The sequence below is a fragment of the Musa acuminata genome, chromosome BXJ2-4, assembly GCF_036884655.1.
Source record: "Musa acuminata AAA Group cultivar baxijiao chromosome BXJ2-4, Cavendish_Baxijiao_AAA, whole genome shotgun sequence".
Taxonomy (NCBI): Eukaryota; Viridiplantae; Streptophyta; class Magnoliopsida; order Zingiberales; family Musaceae; genus Musa; species Musa acuminata.
In genome coordinates this window covers 43585350-43607127 of record NC_088341.1, presented here as the reverse complement: position 1 = coordinate 43607127, position 21778 = coordinate 43585350, and the positions used below count along the sequence as shown (strand labels likewise).

General features: G+C 41.3%; 3 protein-coding genes and 1 pseudogene across 3 annotated transcripts; 2 read left to right on the top strand and 2 right to left on the bottom strand.

Moving 5' to 3' along the window:
• Positions 1–583: 583 nt before the first annotated feature.
• LOC135611089 (cell division cycle protein 48 homolog) lies at positions 584–7281 on the top strand. Its single transcript, XM_065106392.1, has 9 exons — positions 584–742; positions 856–1018; positions 1449–1677; positions 3837–4603; positions 4703–4924; positions 5290–5361; positions 5460–5741; positions 5823–6182; positions 6786–7281. The coding sequence occupies exons 1-9, from the start codon at positions 708–710 to the stop codon at positions 7083–7085; spliced, it is 2430 nt and encodes an 809-aa protein (XP_064962464.1). The 5' UTR covers positions 584–707; the 3' UTR covers positions 7086–7281.
• A 3403-nt stretch (positions 7282–10684) lies between these two features.
• LOC103982631 (SNF1-related protein kinase regulatory subunit beta-3) lies at positions 10685–12682 on the bottom strand. Its single transcript, XM_018824667.2, has 3 exons — positions 12497–12682; positions 11194–11246; positions 10685–11109 (listed from the first exon to the last, which is right to left on the bottom strand). Exons 2-3 carry the CDS (start codon positions 11218–11220, stop codon positions 10798–10800), a joined length of 339 nt encoding a protein of 112 aa, XP_018680212.1. The 5' UTR covers positions 11221–11246; positions 12497–12682; the 3' UTR covers positions 10685–10797.
• Positions 12683–16056: 3374 nt separating this feature from the next.
• Positions 16057–16751, top strand: LOC135608819 (inorganic phosphate transporter 1-2-like; annotated as a pseudogene).
• A 2563-nt stretch (positions 16752–19314) lies between these two features.
• LOC103982632 (probable inorganic phosphate transporter 1-8) lies at positions 19315–21351 on the bottom strand. Its single transcript, XM_009399616.3, has 2 exons — positions 21211–21351; positions 19315–21131 (listed from the first exon to the last, which is right to left on the bottom strand). The coding sequence occupies exon 2, from the start codon at positions 21098–21100 to the stop codon at positions 19490–19492; it is 1611 nt and encodes a 536-aa protein (XP_009397891.2). The 5' UTR covers positions 21101–21131; positions 21211–21351; the 3' UTR covers positions 19315–19489.
• Between the last annotated feature and the right edge of the window lie 427 nt (positions 21352–21778).

Here is a 21778-nt window from a genome sequence, read left to right as displayed (position 1 = left end):
ATACAACTCTAGAAACTAATTTGTGCGTTAGAAGAGTTGGGTCGGAATACTCTCCCTGATGCTAACCTCTGTGTAGAAATCCACCAAGGAGCCAGATTTCATTTTAGCCCAATCTCGGGATCACATCGGATACTCAAAAGTCATATGAAGACCACCTCAGATACCTCTATACCGTATCAACTACCTTATATAGGATTATCACAAGGATTATTTGGATACCCCTACACCTTTAGGTCAAGACCAAACCAAACTAACTCACGGTCTATGGTACTTATTACTAAACACATCTATTCACATAACACAGTTGACTAGCTCGCCACTCCGTAATTGGGCCGAGCTTAATAAGGCCCAACAAGGGTTCATCTGTCGCATGACTTGAACCGTCGCAATTAAGGCCCAAAAGTTACAAACCGGTCGCTTGAGCGGCGTCTAAATAAACGGTCATGATCTTCTCTTTTACTTGGAGACACAGTGATGATCGACATTCAACGGCCCGGATGATCCTAACGCGTCCGCGGATGTACAACACGAACGGTGGATCTACTCGACCGCATAATAATATCGTGTCAGAAAGGAACAGCTAATTTCTTGGGGAGCACGAATACGGCTCTCCTTTCCCATCGGAGGCTATAAAGTGACTCCTCGCTCTGCCTTCGTTTCGGGTTCGTTTCTTTGGATATTTCTCGCTTCCTCTCGATCTCGATCTGATGGCGAACGAGGGCGGGGCTTCCTCTTCCGATCCGTGAGTTTTCCTTTCTCGTTGGGTTTTTTGGTCGGGTGTTCCTGATCTGGATTCTTAGGGTTTGATCCGGACTTGTATGGGTTCTCTAATTTGGGGGTGGAAATCTTGTGCAGCAAGGGTAAGAAAGATTATAGCACGGCAATCCTTGAGAAGAAGAAGGCGCCTAACCGTTTGATCGTGGATGAGGCGACCAACGATGATAACTCGGTGGTGTCGATGAATCCCGAGACGATGGAGAAGCTGCAACTCTTTCGCGGCGACACCATACTCTTGAAGGTACCCCGTTCTTTGTCTTTGTTTTCTTTGATTTGTATTTTATGTAAGCTATTAAGATCTAGGGTTTGCATTGTCTGTAAGCTATTAGGGTTTCTATCAAGGGATTGTGTGCTCTGATAGAGGTAATTCTCTATTGAAATGTTTAGTTTACTTAATCAAACCTCAGTTGTAGCCCAACTGGTTGAACATTTTGCAAGAAATTAGGGTTATGACACCGTAATGTCGTTTGGTTTCTTATGCTTGTGCTTTTGACTACTTGCATGGCAAAACCGAGTTTCATATGACCTTTGATCAGATAAGCCTTGTGTCATAGATGGGGGATTTTTGAAATTCATATGGTTTTAGGAAACTTGAGCACAAGACCGTGTGTTCTCTATAGACTTTAGTTCTTTAAAATTGATATTTTCTATCCGATATTTGTTATCTACAGGGAAAGAAAAGAAGGGATACCATCTGTATTGCTCTAGCTGATGATACCTGCGATGAGCCAAAAATCAGGATGAATAAGGTTGTCCGATCAAACCTCAGGGTAAGGCTTGGGGATGTCGTATCGGTCCATCAATGTCAAAACGTCAAGTATGGGAAGCGTGTTCACATACTGCCAATTGATGACACGATTGAAGGAGTCACAGGAAATCTTTTTGATGCATATTTAAAGCGTGAGTTTTCTCCTTTAAGCATTTGATAAGTTAACTAAGAGCTTCTTGTCTTAGACTGCTGGTTTTTGTAGCATTGTCTTTATTATAATATATGTGAAGGTTGTTACAACTTCTATTTTTAATCCTTCTAGACCAATAGATAGTTTTCTGAAATTTTTTACTTGGAAAACATTATTTAATTTTTAATACTTCGGTTTTCCTTGATCTGTCCATGTTAGCTAACCAGATTCTTTTTGAAGGTTGATGCCTCCTTAACATTTTCTATAACACTGACGAAGTGGGACAGTACTGTTCACAACAATATGGCTTTTGAGGAAAGAAACCGTAACTAATCATGTGACATGATATTCTAACACATTGTTTTTTTTTTAATCTTTTCTTGAAGAGAACTGTTTGTAATCTGTATTTTTATTAACATCAGAATATTTTGTCTCATATTTTGATTTTTCTTGGAAAACTTTTGACAACTTGTTAGGGCGTTAACTCTTCAGTCAGAAGAGTGACCTCTTTCATTTGTTACCTGAAGAGATCTAAAAAAGTTGTTAAATGTTGGATTGTGATATAGCCGTCTCTATTTTCAGGAACATCATTGTAACATTCGTAGTAACTTTTTATTAGTACGAAGAGGTAGAACCTCAAGCTAGTTTTTAATGCCAATTGTAGTGATAATAAACTTATTGGACTGAAATTTGATAAGTAAGCCACTATAGATTTCTTTATTTACATTAGTTAATCATTACCCTATTTCTTTTACTAAAGCATACGACATTGTCTCCTATGAGTTAAAACTTTATGCATTTTCTAGGGAAATTACATTTAAGTTCAAACAATTAAGTAGCTTTTATGATGGATTTTCACAGCATGATAGCAAATTTTATTAGTTTCTTCTATAACTTGAGCAGTTTTGTATGCTTCCTTTGTTCTTATAGCTTCTCTTACGATCATCAGCTGCAGTCTTAATTTCCAAAATTTTAGTAGATAAGCTAACCAACCAAACAGTGCCTTTATTTTCTTGATGCTCATAACATGGAGAATTCCATGTGGTTCTCGTTGGCTGTAACATACTTTATCATCTTGAACATTTCCAGAACTTCAATCCTTGCTGTTAACATTTTCTGTCATCTTCTAGAATCTAGATACATGATATTCTTGCACTTTAGGCGGCACACCACTGTTGCTTCTGATTCTCATTGCTTAAATTTCTTGAAGTACTTTTATTTGGTAGGGCTGCCATGAGCTTGTATTAATAGTTTTAAAGCAGAATTGTTTCATTTAAGATATATGCTTCGTTTTATGCTTATCATGTTCCATTGGCTGCATGATCATACATGTGTGACCCTGATCCTGTCTGCTTTAAGTTCTTGCTTTCATGATGCTGTTTCTCCTGGCTAGATAATGGTTTTAATAGACAATAAGAAGTAATGAACCATCTCCAGGGAACATCTCTTACAAATATAATTATCTAAGGATGTACAATGTTAAAGAACTTAAAATGAGAGAAGATAAAATTGTCAATTTAGGCCAAGGCTCATTGCTGGTGATTTCATATCTAAAAGTCGACATTCATCTTATATGTCTTAAAGTAAATCAACAGTTGATAAGTAGAAACTTTGTCCATTGTTAGGAATATAATAACTCACACCCCTACAAGATCACTATTAATATACTAGTAAGCTCATTAATACAAATAAGATCTGAAAACTCTATATCTGTAAAGTGCTACTTGTTTCTAAAGAGAAAAGGGTAGGTCTGGTTTAAGCGAAGGAGTCCCTTCAACTCACCGAGGAAAAGGCAATCTTCTCTTTCTACAGCTCTCTAGATTAGAGATTTGCTCTTGACGTAGTGGCTACTACCCATTTATCTAAGACTAAGATCGATAGACAAGCCCCGTGATGTGATAAAGAGAATCGGATTCTAATTATTTCCAGCATGTGACTAGAAGTTCATGATATTATGGTTCCATTGAGTACATATGAAAATTTTGATATCTTGATTGCAATTTGTTTTGGTTGTTTTGGGGTGTAGTTCATTCAGGCTGACTCAATGTTTCCATGTTCATCCATTAACACAAGTTCTGGTGTTGTGAAGTTTTCTAGATCCTCTTATTTTCTGCTGATATGTGGTTTCCTTAATTAGATTCTTGATTTCTTTCTATGCAGCATATTTTTTGGAGGCATATCGTCCCGTTAGAAAAGGGGATCTTTTCCTTGTCAGGGGAGGTATGAGGAGTGTTGAATTTAAGGTCATAGAAACAGATCCTGCAGAGTACTGTATTGTTTCTCCTGACACGGAGATTTTCTGTGAGGGAGAGCCTGTAAAAAGGGAGGATGAGGATAGGCTTGATGAGGTGGGTTACGATGATGTTGGAGGTGTCCGAAAACAGATGGCTCAAATAAGAGAGCTGGTGGAGTTACCTCTTAGACACCCACAATTGTTCAAGTCGATTGGTGTCAAGCCACCAAAAGGTATTTTGTTGTATGGACCACCTGGTTCTGGGAAGACATTGATAGCTAGAGCCGTTGCAAATGAGACAGGAGCGTTCTTCTTTTGCATTAATGGCCCAGAGATTATGTCAAAGCTAGCTGGTGAAAGTGAGAGCAATTTGAGAAAAGCTTTTGAAGAAGCAGAGAAAAATGCACCATCAATTATATTTATTGACGAGATTGATTCCATTGCTCCTAAGAGGGAAAAGACTAATGGGGAAGTTGAGAGGCGTATAGTATCTCAGCTTCTGACGTTGATGGATGGACTAAAATCTCGTTCTCATGTAATTGTCATTGGGGCTACAAACAGGCCAAACAGTATTGATCCAGCTCTGAGAAGATTTGGAAGGTTTGACAGGGAAATTGACATTGGAGTCCCAGATGAAGTTGGGCGCTTGGAGGTTCTTCGGATCCATACCAAGAACATGAAGCTATCTGAAGATGTAATTGACCATTGTCTATCATTTCTTTTGACCATTGTTCTTTTGTATAGTAAATGCTGTATATTGGTTGGTAACAAATGACACTTCCATTCAATTCAGGTTGATTTGGAAAGGATTGCCAAGGACACTCATGGATACGTAGGGGCTGACCTTGCTGCTTTATGCACTGAAGCTGCTCTCCAGTGTATACGTGAAAAGATGGACATAATTGATCTAGAGGATGAATCTATTGATGCTGAGATTCTTAACTCTATGGCTGTAACAAATGAACATTTTAAGACTGCCCTTGGCTCAAGCAATCCATCTGCTCTCCGTGAAACTGTAAGCTTTGCTTTGGTCCTTTCAAGTCTCAAAACTGTGATTTCATTTTTTCTTTGTTTCATAAATATGTTATCTTTTGGTGTTACGTTATCAAGCATTTGTTGTCGGAAGGGTTTTGGATGGGAAATTTTGAAACAGGAAAATTTTAACTAAAGTTGGAATTTTCAACTCCAGAACTTCTATACACGCAGACAATCAAACTGGCAGCTTGTATTTTGCTATTGAAAATTGTGATTTTTGCCATGCATCCAAAACCCAAATGGAGTGTATCATGTTTTATGTCTTGCAAGTTTTGAACTTGGTGCTTGATTTTGTTTTCCGTGAGATATATATTTAACTTGTAAAATGATGGTTATATTTATCAGGTCGTTGAAGTGCCAAATGTTTCCTGGGATGATATTGGTGGATTGGACAATGTCAAGAGGGAACTGCAAGAGGTAGTTTGCTGAATGGTTATAGTAGTTTTCTTAACACAATAATTGTTTCACAAGGTTGGTTGACTTTTCTTTTTTTTCCCTTTTGGACTGTTTCCTAGACTGTACAATATCCCGTTGAGCATCCTGAAAAGTTTGAGAAGTTTGGGATGTCACCCTCCAAGGGAGTCTTGTTTTATGGACCGCCTGGTTGTGGAAAGACCTTATTAGCTAAGGCAATTGCTAATGAATGCCAAGCAAACTTCATCAGTGTCAAGGGTCCTGAATTGCTGACAATGTGGTTCGGTGAGAGTGAAGCAAACGTACGTGAAATCTTTGATAAGGCCCGTCAATCTGCACCATGTGTGCTCTTTTTTGATGAGCTCGACTCCATTGCAACCCAGGTTAGCCATCATTGCCATCAAACCTGTGCCATTTCTTTATTGTATGTTCTACACTAAATCATTTTTCCACTACTATATCAGAGAGGCAGCAGTGTCGGTGATGCAGGAGGTGCGGCTGATAGGGTTCTCAATCAGCTGCTGACAGAGATGGATGGCATGAACGCAAAGAAAACTGTCTTTATTATCGGGGCAACCAACAGGCCTGACATCATAGATCCTGCTTTACTTCGCCCAGGCCGTCTGGACCAATTGATTTATATTCCTTTACCAGACGAGGCCTCTCGTCACCAAATATTCAAAGCTTGCCTGAGAAAGTCTCCTGTATCGAAAGATGTTGACCTGAGGGCTCTTGCCAAGTACACTCAAGGATTTAGTGGTGCCGATATTACAGAAATTTGCCAACGTGCATGCAAGTATGCCATTAGAGAAAACATTGAAAAGGTAGGCTTCTGCGCATCATCATTTGTCTCTTCTTTTCCTTTGGTTCAATATAATATACCTTGAGCATTTTAGATATTTCTGGGACTGTATTTTAAAGTAGTTTAACTGCAATAATAGTTCTTTTCGGTAGGCTCCTGGAAAATCTGCATGGCTGCCTGAATGTATCGGGCATTGACTTTTTCCTCTTTTTTTGAGGAAGTATTGGATATCCACTTGATAATTCAATAGTTTACTAAGTCATACGTCTCAGAAATATTACCATTTTCATCTTATTATACTGTCTCTGATGCTAAGTAATATATACATTTATTTTGTTGCATATGTGATCTCATTAGTCAAGATGCAAATTGTGCATGTTATACAAGAAAGATAAACCTGTGTCTTGATATCATTTATCTACGTTCGCCTTATAGTTCTTATTAGCTCCTTAAGTCTTGTTAAATAACTCTTGTTACACTACAGAGGCCCACCTCCAGCACTTTGACAGCATGAATATCAACTATCTTCATCATATTATAATTGCTTGCGGATGCTACAAAATTTTCTAAATTGATTAGGCCAAACTCTCAGGCTTAAAATGGCTTTCTCTATCCTAACATGCAGGATATTGAAAGAGAGAGGAAGAAGAGTGAAAATCCTGAGGCGATGGAGGAAGACGAGGCTGATGAAGTAGCAGAGATCAAGGCTACTCATTTTGAGGAATCGATGAAGTTTGCCCGCAGGAGTGTGAGTGACGCAGACATTCGCAAGTACCAGGCATTTGCACAGACGTTGCAGCAGTCGAGGGGGTTCGGAAGCGAGTTCCGCTTTTCTGAGCGTTCCGAAGCTGCAGGTGGCGCCACAGGATCAGACCCTTTTGCAACGTCAGCTGCTGCTGCCGACGATGATGATTTGTATTCTTAAATTTTTCTTTGTCTTGGTGAAACATTCACTCACAGCCCGCATAGCTTATGCCATTTCGGACTCTGCAAAATGGCCTTTGTGGTTCTCGATAGAATTGAGGACACGTGGATTCGTTCTATCCAACATGTCACGTTGAATTAAACCATGGGATTCTGTGCGCCAATTTGTTTCCTTTATATGGAAGGTAACTTTTTCACGCTTTTTTATTGTCTGGAATTATGAACTGAGATATCCCTCACTGTTTGTGTATATGGATGCTGATGCTACTTTATATTTTTAAAGAACATATCAACTTATGGATTCGAATACACACTATTCTTTTCCTGATGCAACCTGCCAAACCACTTATATTAATCTAAGGTTGGCACTTCGACTCGCTCTTAGTTGCAGCAGAGTGTCGGATATGAGAGCCGGCAAAGAGTGGTACCAACCCCAGCATTGCATGATTACCCACCAACACAAATAGCGCATTCCATCGTGTTGTGCCATTCAATAATAGTGCATTCGACAAGCTAACTGGGAGACACGAAGGCCCGCCCTGGGCAAGTGCATGAACCTATGCCCACATTCATATCGATAGCAAGCGTATCGTCAGCGCCAACTTCCACTCTACCGTCCATATAATGCTACACCCTTGTCGCTGCAACGCATTTGAGAGAGAGAGAGAGGTTGTTGAAGAGGGGATCCACAAGGGAGCAGCGAATTCACGAGTGATGTGAGAGTCGCCGGTCACGCTGCGACGCCCTGTCCTTCCCCGTTAAGTTTGCATCGCAGGAAGGAGTGACAAGGAGAAACCTTGTGACAGGTCGCCTAAACGCCATTATTCGGGACCTGTACTGTATCGCATCCCCCCACCCCACACGTGCACTGCGGCCCATTCATATATTATGCCCCTCTTAATGCACGAAATGTCCCACGTCCTGCCCACACCTTTTGACTTTGGCGAAAGAGAGCGATCGAACGTTACTTCCACTTCCGTTCTCGTCGTGTTTTCATGCGACTGCTTCATGGCCGTACTCCGCTGTGGCTCGGTGATGGTAGTAAACCTATGCGAATGGGTTTCACAGCTGCAGCCATCATCACATGACCCAGGCGATTGTTCCACTGCTTGGGAGGATTAGTCGTCGATGAATCGACCCAACGTACCTGAGGAGATAAATATAGCTAGCTCATCTCCAGATATTTAGGTGCACGCAATGGGCCAAGAGTGCTCCCACTCTCTGTTCATGACCGAAGCCTCTTTACTTACCCCTCGTCATCAAAACCTGCTACCGATGATCACAGTCATGGTCCCATAATCGGACAGAATTCAGAAGGTGTGTAGGTTCCTACATCGTAGCAAACCTCGACCTGACTGATCCTTAGGATTCGTGCACCATCTCTGCTCCACTCAGCCGTCATTTGCAAATGGCACTTGATGTTTCCGCCCTGTACTATGAAAAGAACAGGTACCAGTGCTCTTCTCATAACACATTTGCAAGTTAAACTGCCTACTAACCACCACGCAACCATATCTCACAAACAACTCCCGTGTTCTCATGTCAATTATTTGATGCTGACTCAATTGTATTAGCCAAAACCCATCAGCCCCCTCATAATGTTTTGATCATTTTGCTCACAAGGTTTTCCCTTTTGTATTAGATATATTTCTCCAAGCTTAATTGTCATCGGTGACAGTTTGGATCGATTCGACTTGGTTCAGACCCTTATGCACAAGAAGCCTTTGGGTGTATGCGAGAGACATGATATTTCCAGCATTACATGATTCTTATGATGCTCAAGTTCAGTAACAAACTATGATCGACTTCGATTATCGTGATCTAGTAGACCTTTTATAATTGACACAATCGAAAGAAATATTTATGATATAAATATAATATTTTTAAAAATATTTTATATTAGATTAATGTTCATATGATCTGATTATTAACGGAGTCTTTAGTCTTTTTATGCTGATCGAGATGAATATTTTATCTGTCAATTGTCCTGTACTTTCTGATCATTCAAGATGCAAGATGTATCAAAATAGTGAAACACAGTTCAGGTAATAATGGTCTATTTTTACCATTAGGACTAAATAATTGCTCACTGTTTATTCCATTCCAGTTGTCCTGATAACTGCAGTTGCTATTATTGTACTAAATCGTACAAACAACGAGCAACTCACAATAAAGCCTTCGATAAGACAGTGTGACCAACAATGAGATTCCCGAGCATCCTTCCATGAGTTACGATCTAAGAATTCATGATAACATCTTGCAACCAAAGAACCTGAAAGCATTTCATTATCCACATGATGAGCACATGATGTTCTACCAAATAGCTCTTTCCTTAGCTTCACTTGAACTGTAATCCATGTTTAAATAAATTGAAGAACGACAGGGAGTAGACGATGATCCATACCTTCACCAGCAGGCAACGAGTGAGAGATCATTTGAATGGTACAGCAATTCCACATTACACCCATTCGGATGATCATTGGGCTGTCAAAACTATAAGGCGAGAGATCAATTACATTTTTCCTTCACCGTGAAGGAGGCTTGACCGCAGATGTTCTTCGAACCAAGTAATGATACTACAAGAAATCTTCTCTTTTCGATACGATCTATCGTTTCTGGAGTCAGAGATAGCAGAATTAGAATACAGAGATGATGAAGAAAGTAAGCTGCAGGCCGAATCAAGAAGCAAAGATAGAAGAAGCTCGTCTTTGGAACGACCTGAGAAACACTACCAGTAAACAACATCTGCACCATCAATCGCTTGATCATGTTGCATGGTTATGCACAAGTTGCATGGCCTCATGGACTACATTTCCTGGAACTAAAGCTTTTCTACATACGAAGCACATGCGTAGTACTACTGCGTATACACATATATGCTCCTCACGGTGGTGTCAAAGATCGCCGCTGTCTCTCCAGCAAACCAACATCACGATGCATCGCCGGAGTATGTAGAAGCGAGCCCTCTGTTCCCTCACCAGCGATCGACACCGGCGGCAGAACGATGGGCATGGCAAGCTCTTCTCCTCGCTCTTCGACGTCGCCATGTCCTTCGCTTTCATCGGCTTACAGGGGAGTAGGAAGGGAGCTGACTGAAAGAGAACAGAGATGCTGGTGGTTCTTTATAGCTTCTGCGTGTGGGTCTGAGATCCCTCATGGATCAAATGACTTGAGACCTCCGTTTCCACCACCTTGTCAGTGATGGTGGCAGTACCTCTGCACCTGGAGACAGTAGCCGGTACTCGTGGGTCCCAGACACCAGGCTGCGGGCCCACATGATTCTATTGGCTGTGGTGGTTGTGATATGGGCCTGTGTAGGAGCCCAGATATATGGATGGATTCCTTTGACATGGAGAAACAGGTGATTCCACCCTAAACCCTCAACCTGAACCAATCTAATAAGAGAGACAAGCAAAACCTTTTCACTTGCAGACCTGCAAACTCTGCACGTTGCTTGGAAAGCTTTACTTGATTTGAATGATATAATAAAATACTTTAAAAGTTGTACAAGGAAGAAAATAAAATCCAAAAAAAGAACCAATTAACTACAGATTATACAGAGCTGCATCTCAAACCCAAGGAGTTGAAAGGAGAATCAAATCAATTTGAGAAAAGCAATTGCGGAATGGGATTTTTTTGCTTGTGAATTTGTCAAAGCTTTCCTAAATATTAAAGTAATCAACAAATGAGATACAAGTGGTCAATTGTCAACTTCACCTTCTCTGAACTGGCTTATAAAGCACAACTGTGACATATTTCGATCTGAAACGGTGGGTGATTCCAAGCGCTACAACAGAACTTGGGCCATCTTGATTCTCTATGTAGAGGTGATTAAGAATCACATTTTGAGGCGCTATGAGACTACCTGGATCGTCTTGACTGTGTGAATAGTTCAGCAAGGTATGGTGCAGATGAGGAGGGACGAGTGGAGGTTCTCGAGCTTCATCTTCATTTCCTGGTATGGGGTTGCTGTAGCTTGAATCAGGTGATCTTGGAACTTCAAAACCGACAACACTGACTCCTTCCTGCACCATAATTTTTTTTTTCCTTTTTCAAAGGCAGAACAGGCTGTGATCAAAAAGTGATCAAGTAAAAAGAATAACACTTACATGATCATCTCCATTTGGACAATCCATGATTTAGAAAAACTGGCTTAATGAGCCTGTATGGAAATTGAATCACCATGCTTATCAAGGTAAACAATAATCATTGATAAACTATAAGGTGCACCCAAAATAATTAAATCTCAAAAAAAATGAAATAAGCATCTGGATATATATGACAAATCTCAAAGAGATAATATATCTAAAAGAAAGAAGAAACATTAATCTAGTTGTTGCCAACTAAGCATTATTTGATACCAGTTAGCATCTAATCATAATGTTCAGCTTTTAAATAAGACTAACCTCATCTACGGGAGCCCAAGATCAAGAGAGATAAAACCATAGCTACGGACCAAAATAAACAAACAGAAGCCTACAGGTCTTTGGCACTATGGGTGGGATGCATGCATAATGTTTCAAAAGCATCATCAATAAAGCCTTCCTCAATCAAAATTGATTCAATTGGGCCTTCATACAGTAAATCAAGTCTCTAGAGCCAAAACAATTGTCCAGGAACACCAGCTATGGCAAATTTACATGCAGGCATTGCCTAAAATAAGTGAGTAACTTCGTAAAAGCAATGTAATACATGTAGTAACTTGTCAAAGTATAACCTTTAAACGACAACCAATTATTCGTGATCCCCCTAGACTCCCAAGAGTTCAAACAAATGAGGGAAGAGAATAAGGTCCTTGAAATGATTCATCTGCTCAATCAAATACGCAAAACATAAACTAAAAAATAGTCGAGTGATATCCAATAAACCAGAATGTTCAAAAACAACTTAAACCAACCACATCCAAAAAGCAATTCAAAGTAACAAAAAAGGGATGGGTATCACCAATAATAATATTCGCTATTATTGCCCTATGAAATTTGCAACAACTTGGCAAGGATAGGACAACAGCCACTACAGAGTGCTCCATTCTTAACATAAATTGATAATAAACAGATTATAAAATATGTATTTTAGTAGCGTCTGGTCCTAAACTACGTAAAGAACAGTATGGAAAAAGAAACATTTTTTTCTTAAAAAAATGAACGAATAATCTCTGGTTGGATAAAATAGGCACGCGATATCAGACAAACCAATCACAAATCAGCTAGCAGAAAGAACAGGAAACGAAAGTAAAGCAATCAAACAAACATGATGCGTGCATGGAGAGAAAATAATTAAGACAGCTATCTAAACGCCTAAACGCAACAGGAACCTCCATCGAAATCTGTCCTCCATCTGGATGGATGGAGGCATACTATCGATAGAGAAGATATCTCAAAACGAAGAAGAACAGGGAGGAAGAGCGGATACCGGCGCTGCGTGGCCGGGGGCGGGCGATAACGTCGGATTCTTTACCGCTGCCGGTGGTTGGGGCCTTCAGCGTCCGGCGACGGGTGATGGCTGAGGAAGAATGCCGGATCCTCGCTCTTTTTTCCTTTCTCCCCTCGTAGATTAGGGCACCGACGGCGCAGGTATCGAAGCAATCGCACCGCTATCTCGGGTTCAAAACAAAATAAACCGCAATATACCTTATCGGTGCGTGATATCCTGTCCCCGTATCCAGCAGTATCTCTACGTATGCGTCTACGTGTCACTATGGCTCGACCCGGCCCATCTACATTGCAAGAAAACCCGCCTTGGTTCGGCCCGGCCCATCAATATCCCATTCATTCTTATATACCTAACACATATGTAAACTTTCAAATTATGACATACCATCACAAGACCTAACACATAGAAATATGAATCAACTACATTAGTGGGAGCATTATGATCTCAACATATCACATGAAATTTGGATTAGGACTCAAGAGGTGGTATGGCCAATTATGTGACAACATCAATTACTGTATCGATGTCATATTTGTCGTCATCTAGACTCGAGACCACGTGAGATATTCTTGATGAAATATAACGCATATACTAATTGAGACTTAATTACATTTAATGTAGGACTAATTTGACTGAGAGATTACCACGACGTGTACAAATCCAATATATTATTCATGGATTCTTTCTCTTGGGGTACATCAAATTTGGCCGGCCTACACTACATTAGATTTCAGAGAACCTGTGATTGGACTCGGTTATTCCTGCATCAGATATCGTTGTTCCTCGAGGAGAGTCAACACGGCCAAGTTTGACCCGGCGGAGAAGCCGGAGATTGCAAGCGGATCTTCTAAGTATGCCTCCACTGCTTGCAGAAACTCCAAAGAGCACAATGCATCTTGTCTCCATAGTTTAAGTTGGCTTTGAGTGCCTTTTCTCGAGCATAATATATCTTTAGATTATTCGTGTCATGCATGTGACAGTCGAGTGCATGTATACTGCATATTATTAGCTCGGAGAAAGGAGTCATCGAAGGACTGATAAATCTTTTAGTTCTATTGGTCACTCTCGGTTGATCTATTGAGAGAATCTCGAGCAGATTTAGTCAATATATTAACTGGCTTAGACTGCTTAGAGCTAAAAAGATAGGCTAATAGGTGTCATTATTTTTTGTGATATGATTCTGCATGATGATCTTTGTTTCAAATTTCCACAAGTTGTCGATCACTTTACGTTGTGGGCAACTATTGGATCTGAAGGATTAAATGGTTCCGATTGTTTATGTTCATTTGCTAGCGAGTTCGGTGTGATTCCAAGTATATAGTCAATGTCTTCAGTACTGAAATCAAATGATGTGGAACGCGACACTCCCAATACTTTACATAGCTGTCAAAGTATCACCGAAACCATTGAATTTAGACACAACGATGGATTTCTTCTGACGGTGGATTCATCTGTTGTAGTTGTCTCCTCAGCAGTAGGGGGAAGAACAACTCTGCCACAAGCCAATGGTAATTGCTTTCAGCGATTGAATGGCCAAGTCAAGAATGTCCGTGCTTGGCTTGTTAGACCATTTGACCGAGAAGTCTTTTTCCAGGTGAAATAAAGTTGGGGGAGGAGGAGGGAGGTGAGGCAGATCATTATAGAAAAATCTTGGTCTTAGATATGCATGATCCATGAACGCAAACGTGATGGAAACGGGCAACCATGGAGATATCGTATTAGGATACGAGGCAAGCATGCATGTCCCAGTAACAACATAAGATCTCTCTAGCTCTTTAGGGAGTTGTATTCTCCTTAAGATGGAAGTTCTCGTGATCTCACAACAGAAGAAGGCGTTCTTCTTGATATATTTGATGTAGGCTTTTGTTTTCATGATGTCGATTTCCATTCCCGTAATGCAAGAGAGAGAAGGAGGGAGATCATAAGGCAGTGGAAGGGGGGATTTGGGTGGCATCTCCAGACCATTGACTGGCTGTCGAGGTTGGGCCCGCGACCGTATTATCATGGCTCGGTGCCCCACGTCAGCTTAGGTCATGTTCATGGTGGTGGGGAACTATGTACGATCTTTGAGAGAGCTTTTATCTGCTTGCTTGCTGCTGCTGCTCCTCGTCCTCCTCCTCCTCCTCTTCCTTGTTCCTCTTGCGCTGCTTTGTGTTCTTTCTTTGGGATCGATCTGATCCAAACTTGAGAGATGATCCTCTTTCTCTCTCGTGGGTAGCTTCTATCTATCTTGCAGTTTCTTCTTCTTTCCTTCGATCGGCGATGTGGGATGTGATTCACACAGTCGATGTTTGCCGGTGTAGCACCATCAAGATTCACATGTACTGAGTTATAGCTCTCTGCTGCAAATGGGAATCTTGATGATGCTGCATTGGCAATAAGCGACTATGATCGATGAAGCAGCTGCTGTCACTGCCCACTCGGTATGTTCGCCTCCCCTTTTATGCTCCTTCAGCTCATGTCTTCTTAATTAGTGCTGCAATCGCACAACAATTTCAGCTTTTCTTGTTATCTGTTTGCTAAGAGAGATTTATGGTGGAAAGTGTTGTGTATTTAATACCGGTGAGGGGTTCTCTCCGTCTGAAAGAACTCGAGCCAGTAGGTTCATCAGGTTGCAGCACAGGTGAGAGTGTGTAATGTCACCGAGACGAAGGTCTTTGATCCACAATGCTGATGCACACTGCATCTTTCGCCGGAAAGATGAAGCACTTGCATGGACTACATCCCAGCTGCAAGTTGTGCTGCAAGTTGTGCTGCTTGATGTTTATGATTCCCATCCCACCCTCTGGATTCTCTTGATGGCATGGAATGATTTGATTGAAAGTTAGTAGATGGAGGAAAGGAGAGTTCTTTGTCGGAGGAAGTAAATCTACTGAGAAGCCCACCTTCCTTACGAATCAAACACGGCAGTCATCCCTGTCTCAGTCTTGCGTTTGCAGATGGGATGATGAATCGGAAGCCGAAAGTATTGGGCTTAATAGCTCCTGTCCTGCTTATTGAGCTGTGATCATCTCTCTCTCTCTCTCTCTCTCTCTCTCTCTCTCTCTGTGTGTGTGATAGGCAACTATTAGAGTAATGATAGAAAAGAATGATGAATCATCATGAAGCGAATATTCCATATAAAAAAAGCGATAATAAGAAACCAATTAACTTTCATCAAAATGAAAGGCCAGCAGAACGGTATCCTAAAAATCGGGATAATATAAACAAAATAAACAATAATAAGGGTGGAGATATGTAAGACCAAACATAATTATTATGTCTGCTCCAAACGTAAAGAAAATGTAAGCCCCTTAACTTGCTTTGGTTAGCTATCTATCGCGAATATAATTTTGGGATATATTTTAAGAATGGAGATATGTAAGACCAAACATAATTATTATCAATAAATAATACAATAGAAAGCAAAAAGAAATAGCGACTTTATTACAGAAAGTCAAACAACAGCCAATTCGAGCAAATTTGGAGCAAAAAGTCAAACAATAATATTATTGTAGAAAGACCCAAAAAAAAGGGGGGAAAAACTTTCGAGTACTTGAAAGTTCGTCTGTCGCCACGGCCTCCACCTCCTCGGCACCACCACCACCACCTGGTTCTTCCTCGACATCGCCTTCTACACCCAGAACCTGTTCCAGAAGGACATCTTCAAAGCCATCGGGTGGATACCGAAGGCCGCCACCATGAACGCCATCGAGATGGTGTTCTGGATCGCCCGGGCGCAGACCCGCATCGCGCTCTGGCGCACCGTGTGACCTTCATCGACGTCATCGGGCGGTTTTGGATCCAGGTCATGGGATTTTTCATGATGACCGCCTTCATGCTCGAACTCGCCATCCCCTACGACCACTGGACCACCCACCACATCAGCTTCGTCGTCATGTACGCCTTCACCTTCTTCTTCGCCAACTTCGGGCCCAACAGCACCACCTTCATCGTTCCAGCGGAGATCTTCACGGCGCGGCTGCGGTCCACATGCCACGGCATCTCGGTGGCCGCGTGCAAGGCGGGGGCCATTATAGGTGCCTTCGGGTTCCTCTACGCGGCTCAGAGCAGGGACCCAGCAAAGAGGGATAAGGGCTATCTGGCCGGCATCGGGGTCCGGAACGCGCTCTTCCTCGTCGTCTCGACCAACTTCCTGGGCCTGGTGTTCTCGCTCCTCGTTCCCAAGTCGAAGGAGTTCCTTCTGGAGGAGATGTCCAGTCGTGAAGTGAGTAAAAGATTGCATAAAGTGTAATTAATAATAAAGCATTATTAGTCCAAGATGAAATCAAATAAAAAAACATGAAATCAATATAAAGTAAAAAAAATATTAAAACTTCTTTAAAAAATGTTTACACATGATTTGAAACTACTTTTGGACTTAACCTTACAAACCTAAACATTTAGACATGGATCACATTATATATGTTGATGTCATTTATTTATTAGTGTAAAATAAAATTTTAAATTAAGAGTTTTTTATTTTAAATTTTTATATAATTAATTTATTTTTTAAAAAAAAGAATAAAAGATAAATAATATAATATCTTCGAAAAGATATACTTTAAGTCTTAACACTCTTCTTTAAAATATAATATGGAGATAAGTCCTAACTTACTTGGAAGACTTTTTAAATGATCAAGATGGATTTGGTAAAGATATTTGTGACATTATGTTTACTCTTGTTTATTTTAAAATAATTAGTTTATTAATTTTATAAAGTTTGAGTAAGACCCATCTGATTTATGTGAGGAACAGTTGGAAGGGAAGCTACATATGATTTTTCAAGTGTAGTTCTTGTTGTTGGCAAGGAAAGATAAGCCCGAAGGAAAATTTACACATTCAAAGTGATCCATCAAAAGGTTGCTTGTGCATCTTGCTATATTGATAGTTTTCGTAAATTTTATTACTACTAAAAGTAATAAGATTTGGAAGATCATTAACTAGAGTTTTCTATATCATAATCTTTAATTTCAAAAAATTTATATGACTAACTCTAGATTGATGCACTGTACTCATCCAATCAACATAAGAGTTATATACTAACAAAATATATAAATCTTTGTCCCTTTTACTAGTATATACCATATTTAATTTTAATTCTTTTATGTTGCAAAGAAACTTGATTTTATTAGGATAAAAATAATAATAATTTTTAATATCAACTATATTTGTAATAGAAAAAAAAATTTCTTTATACCTAGTAGAATATGGTATACACTCTTTATACCTAAAAAGATTATGATAATAGTTTTCTTCTCCATGAAATATCTATCATGATAATTATATCATTTCTTTAGTATTGACAAAGATATGTGAATTTTAGCTATAAAATACTTATCACAATCTTTATCAATAGCATTGGAACAATTTTTTTTATTTACAATATTTTTTCCTTTAATCTTAACATAATAATTTTTCTTAATATGACCTAATTTGCTCTCCTTATAACACTTAATCTTTTTTTATACTATTATTCGAAGAAGACTCTGGTTAACTATTAGTTTTGTCCTTCTTATCTTTATCATTTTAAAAAAAAATGATATCTTCTTAAAGCAAAAACTCCCCTCACTTGATAAGCAAATGATTGAGAAGTAAAAAGATTTTTCAACTCTACTAAGAATGGTTATTGAATCAATATATATAACATAAGAAATATATTCTTTTTAATATCACGAATAATATAATATTTTATTCATGTATTAAGAATATATTCATTTGGATCTAATAGTGATATCTTTATATATATATATATATATATATATATAATCTTTAAGTTATTTTTAATCTTCAAGATATCTTTAAATATTTATATTTTTAATCTTCAAGTGATATATATAAATATATATAGCAAAAAAGTATCGTAGGGAGGATAAACTATAGATTGACACTATTAGGATTGTAGAGTTTGTTGCAAGGATTATTCATATAAAATTTCGGCTAAAATCGATAAAATTTAACCGCTTGATTTTCTAACAAAATTCTTAAAACTTATTTTTGTCTCTTTTACTCTTGAGTATCTATAATTTTTTTTAATAAATCAGATTTAGGTTTAATGCTCAAATCAATTGTTCCAAGCCCATCTAGGCTCAATGACCAAAAAAAATTAACCTTCTAAAATTTTAAAAAATAACTTTAAATGTTAACACAACGATCATGAATAAAAATAAGAAGCTGCGTGAATCTAGAATGCATGTCTGCTATGAAACAAGAACTACGCAATAATCTTTATTCTTTAAGAATGGTTTGAACGACGAGTGTTCTTGAAACACAGTGTGCATGAAGCTACCCAGTAGCTCCCTTCCTTCGTAATTTTGCGTCGTCAATCTCATCTTATGCAGACCGAAGACGGGAGGTCGTTCTTTTCGTTCGTGCCACGCCAAAGACTAATCTTCGCACACCAAAAATGTCCACAGAAACACAGTTCATTAGAAAAGTCTTGGCAGCCACATAACTACTAGAATGATTGACTTCAGAACCCGCGGTGTTCGTCAAACACACAAATTTTCTTTTCTCAATCAATTTTCTGCTGTTATTATCCTACTGGCTATGTTTGTGGTGGTTGGCTAATGGACAACCAAAAGATCTAGTGGTCCATTTGGTAAACATGTTACGTATGCCTGACATATTTCTTCGTGCATGGACCCACTCCAACATCGACGTTTTGAAGTCAATGTCTTCGCTACCAATTGTCTACATTGTCATGGACATTAACAACGAAGTTGCCTGCGTCGTATGGTGATAGTGAGGAGGATAGGAAAAGTCTTACGTACCAGTCTTCCACCTATTGTTTTCTCACTGATATGTCTCACTAATGGTTGCAGACAAGAACGGTAACTGCTACTATTACTCCGAAGTGCACTTCATACATCCACCTATGGTTTCATATCTTATTACACCGAGAAGAGGTAACGACTACTGTTCGGCTAATTAGGTATCCATTAATATTACATTACCAACCTATGAGAGGATAGAGTATGACGGAAGCTAATCCTAAACAGGGACCGTCCTGTTGTAAACAGCAGCGGAGTCTATCTGGTCCTCGTCTTCGTTCTCGCCAGAGATTTCCTCGAGTGACTTGCCCTTCGATTCAGGCACTAAGAAGGTAAAGATCAGGCCCAGAAGATTGGACGCCGCAAGCACGAAGAGCGCGTTTCGGACGCCGATGCCGGCCGGGTAGCCCTTGTCCCTCTTCGCGGGGTCCTTGCTCTGAGCCGCGTAGAGGAACCCGAAGGCGCCCACGATGGCCCCGGCCTTGCCCGCGGCCGCCGAGATGCCGTGGCATGTGGACCGCAGCCGTGCGGGGAAGATCTCCGCCGGGACGATGAAAGTGGTGCTGTTGGGCCCGAAGTTGGCGAAGAAGAAGGTTAAGCCGTACATGATGACGAAGCCGATGTGGTTGCCCTTGGTCGTCCAGTGGTGGTAGGGGATGGCAAGGCCGAGCATGAAGACGGTCATGAAGAAGAAACCCATGAGCTGGATGGCGAACCGGCCCATGGTGTCGATTAAGGCCACGGTGAACCAGTATCCTGGCACGGTGCCGCAGAGGGCGATGAGGGTCTGCGCCCGAGCGATCCGGAACACCTCTTCGATAGCGTTCATGGTTTTCGCGTCCGGTAACCACCCTATGGAGGTGAAGATGTCCTTCTGGAACAGGTTCTGGCTGTAGAAGGCGATGTCGAGGAGGAACCACGTGGTGGTGGTGCCGACGAGGTGGATGCCGTGGCGGCGGGCGAACTCTCTGGAGAAGAGGCCGAAGTTGTTGGCCTCCTTCATGGTCATCTGCTCGACCTTCTCTTGCTCCTCGGCGATATCCACCTGGAGTACCTTCGACATGTCGGAGGCCGCCTGTTTCGCGTTCTTGGCAACAAGAGCAGTGTACCGCGCGGTCTCCGGCATCTTCATCCGCCAGTAGTAGGTCAAGGCAGCCGGGAGGGCGCCCAGCATGAGAATTGTGCGCCAGATGTAGTCGGCCTCCGGGACGGTGGAGCCGGCTGGGTCGTCCTTGTAGGCCGGCGAGTCGAAGCGTCCCTTGAAGGCGGCGGAGATGATGATGGCGACGATGCCGCCTGTGAGGATGCCGAAGCCCTGCATAGCGAAGACGGCTGCGATGAAGGCGCCACGGGTCTTCTTGTTGGCGTACTCCGACATGATGGTGGCGGAGAGCGGGTAATCGCCGCCGATGCCAAAGCCGAGCCAGAAGCGGAAGAAGCAGAGGGTGGCCACGACACCCTTGGCAGTGTGACCGAAGGAGAGTCCGGACGCGATGGAGCAGATGACCATGAGCATGAGCGTCATGCCATACACCTTCTTGCGGCCGAGCTTGTCGCCGAGCCACCCGAAGAAGAGCTGGCCAGAGAGGGTACCACAAAAAGCCACGCCGGTGACGGCAGCGGACACGTTGGGCGGGAGCGTCCCTGGCGATATCGAGTTGGGGTCGAAGTAATAGATGCGGCCTAGGAGCTTCGTGACGAGGGAGATGCAGAAGAGATCGTAGGCGTCGGTGAAGAAGCCCATGCCAGCAATGACGATGGCCGTGAAGTGATACAACTGCGTCTTGGCAAGGTCGAGTGCCCCGAGCACTTGGAGCTGACCTCTGGCCATTGTTGCAGCACACTTCCCCTTGCTTGTGCAACTGCAAGTAGAACAAAGCAATCGTTAAGGCTACACAGCTACTTACTGCTACAACGCAGATGTAGATGACGTTGTCGTACCTGCTCTGTAAGAAGAGGAAGGAGGAGAAGAGGGAGACCAGATCTTGTTGGTCACAGGAAGGAGAAGCCGAGCAGGGAGGTCTAGAAGAGAAGGCGAGGTAGTCTCTGAGAACAGCGGGAACGGCGAGAGGTGTGTGTGTGTCTGTCTGTTAATAAGCAGTGCTTCACACGGTCAAGTCAACTCTGCCAACCCGAGCAGGTGGGTCCATGGAGTGGGGACCGATAGAAATAACAGAAGATAAGAACAATAATTGAAGAAGCTTTATTGTAGAAATGAAATAGCTTTAGCTTGAATTTTGCATCGGATGAAAACCTTGGTCATCAGCATATGGGGGCTGGGCTCCACCAAGGGAAAAGTTCGAATGCAAGTACCAGTGAGTCCCATGAGAGGGACTTGATCATGCAGAGGTATGATCGAAGCAGCTGGAGAGTTGGACTGCTCCAGAGCTCATATTCGCTTAAGGGAGCCTGACAAGTCAGAGGACAAGGTCGAGTAAGCGAACGTTGCTACCAAGGAAGCTAAGGAGAACAGAATCGGTGCAAACTCTACAACGTGATGGCAGAGGCC